Source organism: Hydra vulgaris, chromosome 04 (genome assembly GCF_038396675.1).
Source record: "Hydra vulgaris chromosome 04, alternate assembly HydraT2T_AEP".
Classification (NCBI taxonomy): Eukaryota; Metazoa; Cnidaria; class Hydrozoa; order Anthoathecata; family Hydridae; genus Hydra; species Hydra vulgaris.
Window position 1 is genome coordinate 21,132,501 of NC_088923.1, and position 11,298 is coordinate 21,143,798.

At 23.6% G+C, this 11,298-nt stretch overlaps 1 protein-coding gene across 1 annotated transcript in view; it reads right to left on the reverse strand.

Annotated features, from left to right (window-relative positions):
• LOC100205116 (enkurin domain-containing protein 1) overlaps window positions 1-8,259 on the reverse strand; it is a 24,863-nt gene extending 16,604 nt beyond the window's left edge. The window contains exons 1-2 of the mRNA XM_065795755.1: window positions 8,056-8,259; window positions 7,841-7,975 (exon numbers count right to left, since the gene is read on the reverse strand). Of these exons, the coding sequence (XP_065651827.1) occupies window positions 7,841-7,975; window positions 8,056-8,185 (265 nt within the window). The 5' untranslated portion in view covers window positions 8,186-8,259. The remainder of the gene's footprint in view (window positions 1-7,840; window positions 7,976-8,055) is intronic.
• Between the last annotated feature and the right edge of the window lie 3,039 nt (window positions 8,260-11,298).

The window sequence follows — 11,298 nt, forward strand, 5'->3', positions numbered from 1 at the left end:
CAGTGTATCACTTTATACAAGCTAGGTGGACAAAAGTCAGTACAATAAATTGCCTAATTGATAATATTTTTAGAATTACAGTTCCGCATTGGCAATAACTTTAGGAGTTAATTATAAAAAATATTTTAGAGCAATTAGTAATAAGCAATTAGGAAGGCGTTAAAATGTAATTTCAATTTTGAAAAAAATTTAGTTACAAATTTAAAGCATTTGTCATACCATTTAAAAAAATTTTAAGAAGGAAATCATTCTATTGCAGTGATGGATTTTACTATTTAATTACATTAAGTATTTTATTCAAAAGAAAAGCAATATGTTTTAGAATATGGTTTGAAAAACTGCATTAAAATTTTAAAATCTTTTTTTGTTCTTTGCAGTTAAAAATTTCATATATGGCCACAAAATTTGCAACAAAATGGTATGCATTACATATGATGATGGACTGCTTTTTATGGTTGTAATGGGGGCTCCGGTCACAGCACTTATAAACAGAGATTTACAAACTCTGATGCTACTGATAAGTTTCTGTTTGTATTTTCATTTGTTCAATTGAGACTGAGTGAAGGCCAAAATATTATTCGGCAAAATTTGTGACCTTCATTCACACTTTTTTGCCGACCAATTAAGTTTATATTTTCAAAAGAAACAAATTTATTTACTACAACAGAAACTCAACTTATTCCAACATCTATATAAGACTCAGCAAATCTCAAATTACTATTAAACACAACCTAATACTCTCAATGAAAAGTTTGCCTTGACTGACACAAGTTTCCAACAAAAATGATACATGTGTAGTACAGCTCACAAAATGATGAACTAAAAAATGTTGTTAAAAAAGAACATTATGACTTTGGTCTATTTTTGCATTCATAGATTCATTTTTTGAGTACGTGTTACACATTAGCTATCAATTAGATATAAAAAAATGACAAGTTAGAAGTGATGTTTAAATCGAGTGTCCAAAAATTTCAGAAGATATCAAACAAAAATTTAAAAACCATATGGACATTAATGTAGACAAACCAAAACCTAGCTTTGGCAATAAAAATAATGGCAACACAGCTCACAGTTTTTTTATGAAGCTAGAGTTAAGTGGTGAGATTATGGGTTTAGACGTCAACCTCATTAAAAATTTTAGTATTTTATTAAGACCACTTTCTTATGGTAATGATATTATCTATTATGAATTTGAAAAACTCTTCTGAAACTTTTGTAAACTTAAAAATTAACTATTTTACTATTAGCAATTTTACTATTAGTTTTTACAAAATAAAAATTTTGTACAGGAGAGAGATCTGACGATTAGGGAGGCTAAATTATTCAAGACTTGAATATTCTCCCAATCAAGTAATTCTTACAAAGTTTTGAAGATTGTTTTTGATTGTTTTCTTCTTTAAAAATGAATGGCTTCCCATTAATTCAACTTCCTGAAGGTATGACATGAATTTTTAAAAGTCCAAATACATAACTTTTGTCATTATTCCCTTGATTTTTACAATGTCACCTGTGATATTCTCACTAAAACAGCCCCAAACTATAACACTACCCCCAGCATGTTTCATAGTTTTATCACTATATTTGCTCACTAATTTTTCTTACTTTTCTTCATTCTTTTAATATTCCAAACTATTGAAATTTTATTATATTGTCCCTTTTAATATTCCAAACTGTTGAAAATCCAAATATTGAATTTTTTTTTTACTATTTGACCCATAGAGTATGTTTATATATATATATATGTATATATATATATATATATATATATATATATATATATATATATATATATATATATATATATATATATATATATATATATATATATATATATATATATATATATATATATATATATATATATAGTAGTTGAAGAGTTGAAAAAATTGAGTATAAATAGTGGAGTACAACAGATAGGTCCCAGCTTTAAACCTTTATACAGTCTACTGATGAATTTATTGAAAGATTTTTAGGAAACTTGAAAACACTTACTAGAAATGATTTTATTGCTCAAGAGCAGGCAAAATATTTAGAAGAAAAACAATTTATCTGACGAAGAATTTCTGGTTATTGGTGATTTTTTAGAAAATTATGCATTTATCATACAAGATGCAGCACAGGAATATCACTGGACAAATAGTCAAACAACTTTACATCTTTTTGTTTTTTATTAAATTATGAAGGAAATTTATGTCATGAAAGTTATGTGCTGCTTTTGGAATGTAATACTCATGGCACAACTGCAGTTCATCTTTTTCAGCATAAATTAATTATTTTTTAAAAAGTGAAATTTGAAGTATTAAAAATAACATATTTTAGTGATGGCTGTGCAGCACAATACAAAAACTGCAAGAATTTAATAAATCTGTGCTATCACAAAGAGGACTTTGGTATTCCAGCCGAATAGCATTTCTTTGCCACCGTCATGGTAAGGGCCCTTGTGATGGAATTGGAGGAACTGTTAAATGTGAAGCGGCAAAAGCAAGCTTACAACGTCCATACCATGACCAAACGTCCATATAATGACCACTTATCAATTATATACGTTTGCTAAAAAAAATATCCATGGAATTTCCTTTGAATACCTCACTGCAAATGATTAGCAAATTGAATCCACAATATTAAAGAAAAGATTTTCGAATACTAAAACATTTACTGGTACCCAAAAACTTCATTGCTTTAAACCATTATCCACGAATGAACTTCAAGTACAAGATTATAGTTCCAGTTCTGTCTAGAATTGAAAAGATTACATTACAGAATGTTAACCAGCTCAACTTTAGTTCAATTACTGGTTACATGGTTGTAGAGTATGATGAACATTGGTGGATAGGTTGTGTGTTGGAGAGCAATCCAGAAAAAAGAGAAGTAACCATGAACTTTAAAATTATGATCTTTTTTTAAGTGTATGATTACTTTTTTTTGCATACTGTATAACAAAATAACTCGGAAAATAACCAATCAAAATAACCAACTGTCAAAAAAATAATAATAAATAAACTGACAGTAAAATTAAATAGATAAGTTTATAGCATAATGTTAAGTTTGTTTATTAAGTGGGGGCTTTCCCATTTAATGTGGAGGGTTTCTTTTATCTTTAATTTGTGTTTGGTTGGGGCATTATCCAAAATCTCAAAAGAATCACAGTTAGCCAAATTTTTGCAATTAAGAGATAAATTTAAGTGTTTAAATATATGAGATTGTTTATCACTTTATCAATCACTTTATTATCAAAATTAATTTTATTAAAAATTATTAGAAGTGAAAATTAATTTTATATAAAGCGAGCTTTGTTGCTTTTAATATGAAGTTTTTCAAGTGGAAATTTCTTGAGTATTTAACATATAAATTATATGTTAAATACTCAAGAAATATATATATATATATATATATATATATATATATATATATATATATATATAATATATATATATATGTACATACAGCGACATATATACATATGTCACTGTATGTACATATGTATATACAGTGACGACAAAATAAGTAGCACAGATTGATGTTCAATATGTAATGATACAATTAAGAAAAAACTGTTCAACTTTGCAATGGTAGAGGAAAGTATGCACCCTTGATCCTAAAATCCAGGGGGAAAAAAACTAAACAAAAATTTACGAAAGACAAAATTATAAAACTATTTTAGAGTTTTCTATATTTATGGTTTTAATAAACTTTAAGAAAGTATATATATATATTTTATAGTCAATATTAGTTTTACAATTATTGTTAGTTTAGGAGAATGTAATTAACATAATGCGCCCTGGATTTTATGATCAAGGGTGCACGCTTTCCCCTATCTTTTAACTATGGTAATCAAAAACAATATAAAAAAAGAAAGAACTTTCAATCATTAAAACTCACAAAAAGAAATTATGTTCCCTCACAAAATCAGCAGTTCTTCCTTTTAAACACCAAAATGTTATTCAAAATCTATCCTCATACATTACAACATGATGAACTCGATTTACTAAATAATGGTCTTAGTTTCGCTTTGCCACCAGCGTTTATAAAAAAGACAGATGTATTTGCTCAATTTGATTGTATTTTGCAATGTCTTAATAATCGACTGAAAAACAATGATTCAAAACCTCAACTTAAAAGTGAACTTTCCCATTTGGCTATCAATTATGTATACAAATACACTCCATCTGAAAATTGTCTAAGAAAACATAAAATATTGAAAAGACTTCAGAATAATGAGAACATTGTTACTACATGACCAGACAAAAGAAATGGTATAATTGTTCTTAATAAAGTTGATTATATAAATTCATTACATAATATTATAAGTAATAGGACTAAGTTTAAAGAATTAAAAGAGGATTCAACTATAAAAAGGGAAATTTCCTTACAAGGGTATCTTAGAAAACTCTATAAGCTTAAATGTTTTGAAAAAGACATTTACACTAAAATCCTGTTGGATCTCAACCTGCAAGAATTTACGCATTACCTAAGATGCACAAAGTTAGTAAATATAGTTTTCTTCCAACATTTCGACCCATCATCTCAAGAATCGGAACATATAACTACAACCTCGCTAAACATCTTTCTCATTTATTGTCTCCATATATACCTAAACAATTTTGCACTTTAGACTCATTTTCTTTTGTTGAAGAATTAAAACAAATTATTGTAACTAATAAATTTATCGTTTCATATGATATTAAAATTTTGTTCACGAATATTCCACTAAAGGAAACCATCAACATAGCAACTGATTTACTTTTTAAAGATAAAACTAACTCAAAAAATTTTTCAAAAATTCACTTCAAAAAATCACTTCAGATATCGACATCCGGTTCACATTTTCTGTTTGGCGGAAAATATTACGATCAAACAGATGGTGTTGCTATGGGTTCTCCTTTATCTTAGCTATTATTTTCAACGGATATCATGAACAAACATGGGTCAATATTTGCTCCTATACAGCACCATTTCCATTTATAAACGGTATGTGGATGACATAATTGCTATTTTTAATTCTGAATATGAAGCTCAAGAATTTTTCAAACACCTCAGTAAACAACATAAAAATCTGAAATTTACTATGGAAAAAGAACAAGATAACCAGATTGCTTTTTTAGATGTACTTATTAAAAAATCCAATTCATTTTCAACTTCAGTTTATCAAAAAAAAAACGTATACAGATCTTTTACAAAAATTTTTTAGTTTTATTCCCTCTTGCTACAAATTTGGACTTGTTTGTTGTTTGATTGATTGTACATTTAAAATTAATAATTCTTGGTTTGGTTTTGATAAAGATATTAAGAATCTATCATTAGTTTTACAAAATAATAAATTTCCGCAAAGAATTATTGACTATGACATTAAATTCTATATTGATAAGAAAATGAACCCATCCGTTTCTAACATTGTTAATAGCTTAAATATAAGATAATAGCTTAAATATAAGCTTCCATTCATTGTAATGTACTCTAATTACACTAAAATGAAAATTTCAAAAATTGTTTATAAATATTGCAAGGATGTTCTAATAATATTAATTTTCACTACTAATAAAATACAAGATTGTTTTTGCTTAAAAGTTTCACTTCCTAAACTGCTTAAATCTCATGTTGTCTATAAGTTTTCTTGCGCTGGCTGTAATGCCAGTTATATTGGAGAAACCTTCAGACACTTGGCAACTAGAATAAATGAGCACCTTAAAAGTGATAAACAATCTCATATATTTAAACACTTAAATTTATCTCTTAATTGCAAAAATTTGGCTAACTGTGATTCTTTTGAGATTTTGGATAATGCCCCAACCAAACACAAATTAAAGATAAAAGAAACCCTCCACATTAAATGGGAAAGCCCCCGCTTAATAAACAAACTTAACATTATGCTATAAACTTATCTATTTAATTTTACTGTCAGTTTATTTATTATTATTTTTTTGACAGTTGGTTATTTTGATTGGTTATTTTCCGAGTTATTTTGTAATAAATATATTGGTTTATTATGTATAATTTTTTGTTCGTTAATGTTTCTCTGTATAGACTTCTATTTTTTAATATTTCAGAGTTTTTTATTATTGTAAAATAATTTTTTGAAAATGTAAATAAATTTTACGAAAAATGTCAAGAATAAAAAACATCGTGTTATTTTAAAAAAAAATTACTTACTTTATGCTATTACAACGTTCAAGATATATATTATATATATATATATATATATATATACTATATATATATATATATATATATATATATATATATATATATATATATATATTCAAAAGTTATACCGGCTCTGGTCAGTGTAGCCATACAATTAAAAAAAAAGAAAACTTAATAAAATATAACTGTATGAAAATCTCTTTTGGTATATACATCTAATATATAAATAGCCCTTGGTCTCTGGCTCCTTGATTCCATAAAACTGTAATGACAACTCAGCAGTTAATTATTAATTGAAAATTTTTTTAATTATTTAATTAAAAAAAAGAAGTTTTTTTTATGGGCTTTGAGTGACTAATCAAATAGTTTATATGCCATTTGGTGAAACATTTAATATCAGCTTAGACTTTAAAAAAATAATTCAGTAAGCAAATAATTATTTAATCATAACTATGTTTTATATAAATATTATTATATATTTGTATTATGAAATTTTTATATATAAATTATTATATATTTGAATGATTTCAAATAAATATAATTAATCTTAATAAATTATTTTTATAATATATAGTTTTATAATTATTTTTATAATTATAATTATACTTAATAAATTATTTTTTAAACAACTATTATATTATTGATATCAAAATAAATAAAATTTATATATGTAAATGATTGCTAAAAACAAGCACCCCTAATTTACTAGTACTTTTATATGTACATGTAATTTATATGTATGCATATGTATATATATATATATATATATATATATATATATATATATATATATATATATATACACACACACACATATACATACACACACACATATATATACATACATATATATATATATATATATATATATATACATACATATATATATATATATATATACATACATATATATATATATATATACATACATATATATATACATATATATATATATATATATACATATATATATATATATATATGTATATATATATATATATATATATATATATATATATATATATATATATACATATATATATATACATATATATATATATATACATATATATATATATATATATATATATATATATATATATATATATATATATATATATATATATATATATATATATATATATATATATATATATATATATATATATATAATTCTCATTTTGTAAAATTGTAAAGTTGCTAAATTTAATTATCCTAAAAAATGTTCTACATTTTAGTAGAAGCAAGTAATTTATAAATACAGAAAATATTAACTACATATGTATAATATCAAACTATTTATTATGAGAGGGCTAGTAATCTCTCTTAATTGAAAAGTTTTATTTACAGTGGCTTTGCTTATGTTTGTTAGCTATTTAGAATTATTTTTGATATTTATAACTAAAACTGCATTAAAAAATAATTCTATAATACTATCAATTAATTCTACAATTCATAAAAATCCATTATCTTATATAAATTTATATCTATAAATTTATATAAATCTTATATGCATACGTATGCATACTTATTTAGTTATCTCCCTTGTTTAGTCATCTCTAACTAATTCATAGTTTATTTTTTGTTTTCATCAAAACAAAAAACTAAAATTTTATGTGCGTGTGTGTGTGTATGTGTGTGTGACCCTGTTTACATATTTAAACTATACACTTATATAGGAAATAAAATTTTTTCATACTTGATCTGACACCGATTGGTTTAATTTGAAATGATGGATTAAACAACAAAGCAAGCTCATTCCCTTGATGATTACGAGCAATTTTTAAGGACTCTGGTTTTAAGTGAATCTTAGCAGAACTTGGACGAGCCAAATCTAAATTTGGATTAAATTTGAATTAAGTATGAATATTAAAAAATAACTTTTTCTATTGATTAAAAAAATGTTTTAAATACCTGATTTTGGGTCTATCCCAGGATCATGCGGAATAGGACTCTGTCTTCTTGCAGGAAAGATCTTTGGTCGTTCACTATTATTATTTATTGAAAATATAAAATCTTCAGGTATTGGACCAGAGCGGATCATTATAATATATTTTAATATTTTTAATGAGAATGATCTATTAGTACTTTACAAATTACAAAGAAATAATTTAAACCACAGTAGAAAACTCATTTAAAATGGTAACTAAAATATATACATTAACATTTTTAGCGCCTCTGTGTCGGTGTGCCTGTGTGTGTGTGTATATATATATATATATATATATATATATATATATATATATATATATATATATATATATATATATATATATATATATAAATACATATATGTATAAAAGTATATCAGTTAAGCTCAGTACAGTCCTGCCAGATATACTTAGCAATAATTAGAGAAATATTTAACGACATAATTCCAAAATTTTTTTGACATTTTATATATATATATTTAACTGTTATTGGTGTTTTAATAATACTATCAGTTTATTTGTCCAAAATGAGTAAACCATTGAACAATTGGAAATAAGTTTTGGAAATTTCGATTCAAAATCGAACCCATTTAGTAAAAAATTGCAAAAATTATAAAAGTCACTAAACCTTTGGTAGGAAACATAGGGAGGCAATACTAGAAATCTCAACCTATTGGGAAAAAAAGAGATGGTGAAAAGATAAAAGGTTTTGTTGACGAAAATAAAATGAATTTGATCAACAAGTCAATTACAAGAAACCCATGCCAATCCCAAAGAGATCTTGCTAAAACATTCAAATGTAGACGGTTCTTTGTGCACTCAAGAGCAAGGGTTTGAAGGCTTACACCAAGTAAAAAATACTGAAGCAATCAATTGATGGAGAATTAAAAGCAATTCACTGTGCAAGGAAGCTTGTCAAACCTTTAACCAAGAAAATTTATGCATTACTAAGGATAAAGAAACGTACTACAAAAAGGATTTCTAACAGTTGCCCAATCATCAATATTATTATCATTCAAAAGGTGTCTATGTCAGGAGTAAATTTAAGTATATTCAGACTAAAAAGTTTCCTTTGAAGATCTTTGTGTGGCAAACAATTTGCTCTTAAAAGTGGCCTTTAAAGTGCTTCATTCGTCGCTCTCGAGACTTTAACGTCCAATTTGTTCATCACTAAATGTCTTCAGAAACGCCTTTTGCTATTTATTTGCCATTCATAAAAATACAGCAAGGCCTTTTAGTTAAAAATTTAGCTAAAAGTTACCTTTTAGCTAAATTTTGCAACGATCCACTACTCCAAGAAAAATAATAGAGTGGTACAACCAAAATAGCATCCTAAAAGATGCAATTCTTTGAAATTGCCCTGAGTAGTGTGTTACCAAGAATTACTAGTTAATTGTAAAAGTAATCTTGTTAAAAAGCAACAAATCAGCAAAATACAACAAAAAATTTAACCAAAAATGGATAGCAGAAACAAAAAAGGTCAATGAAAGCAAGATCCTGGCACCTACTCTTAAAAAAATTTGATGAATTTCTAATCTTTTGAAATCTGTACAAACTGATTTAAAACTTTAAATGATACAATAAATTTCATGAAAAAAAGATCGGAAATATATAGTTAAATATTTCTCGAATTATCGCTAAGTATATCTGGCCAGAAAGTATTGAGCTCAACCGGTATTTATATATATATATATATATATATATATATATATATAATATATATATATATATATATATATATATATATATATATATATATATATTATATATATATATATATTGTATATATATATATATATATATATATATATATATATATATATATATATATATGTATATATATATATATATATATATATATATATATATATGTATATATATATATATGTATATATATATATATATAGTATATATATATATGTATATATATATATATATATGTATATATATATATATATGTATATATATATATATATGTATATATAAATATGTATATATATATATATTATATATATATATATATATATATATATATATATATATATATATATATGTATATGTATATACATATATGTATATGTATATGTATATATATATATATATATATATATATATATATATATATATATGTATATATATATGTATATATATATATATATGTATATATATAAATATATATATATATATATATATATACGTAAGTGTATATATATGAATAAAGAAAATATCTTTATATTATCATGTATAATATTGTATACTTGAAAGAGTGCTCAATAGATAAACTAGAGCTATATAATATATATGTTACTGTTACCCGCAGTACCAGGAATTAGCAAAATGCTAATGTTTATAGTATAATTTAATATTGCAACTCTGAGTTTCATGTGTTATCACAATCATCAGGCAAGTAGCAAAATTAAACTTTTACTACTTGCCTGATGATTGTGATAACACATGAAACTCAGAGTTGCAATATTAAATTATACTATAAACATTAGCATTTTGCTAATTCCTGGTACTGCGGGTAACAGTAACATATATTATATATATATATATATATATATTATATATATATATATATATATATATATATATATATATATATATATATATTTATATATATATATATATATATATATATATATATATATATATATATATATATATATATATATATATATATATATATATATATATATATATATATATATATATATATATATATATATATATACATATATATATATATATATATATATGAAGACCTCAGTGGAAAAACCGGCGTTGTCACATTTAAAAAGTATTAAGAAAGTATTTGTTGATCATTAATAAATGTCTTTATTTAAAGCAAAGAAAAAAAAATTTTTGTATAAAAAATTACAAAATGTTTTGTTTTTGAATAAATTTTAAATAAAATAACTATAATATGAATTTTTTTAAATTGCTTAGTTTCATTTGCTTTAAATAAAGACTTTTATTAATGATCAATAAATACTTTCTCAATACTTTTTAAATGTGACAACGCCGGTTTTTCCACTGAGGTCTTCATTATATATATATATATATATATATATATATATATATATATATATATATATATATATATATATATATATATATATATATATATATATATATAATGCCTGGTAATTTTTTTCATAAAAAACAACTAATTACAATTAATTTAGTTTCACTACAAACAATTACAATCAATAATTTTAAACCT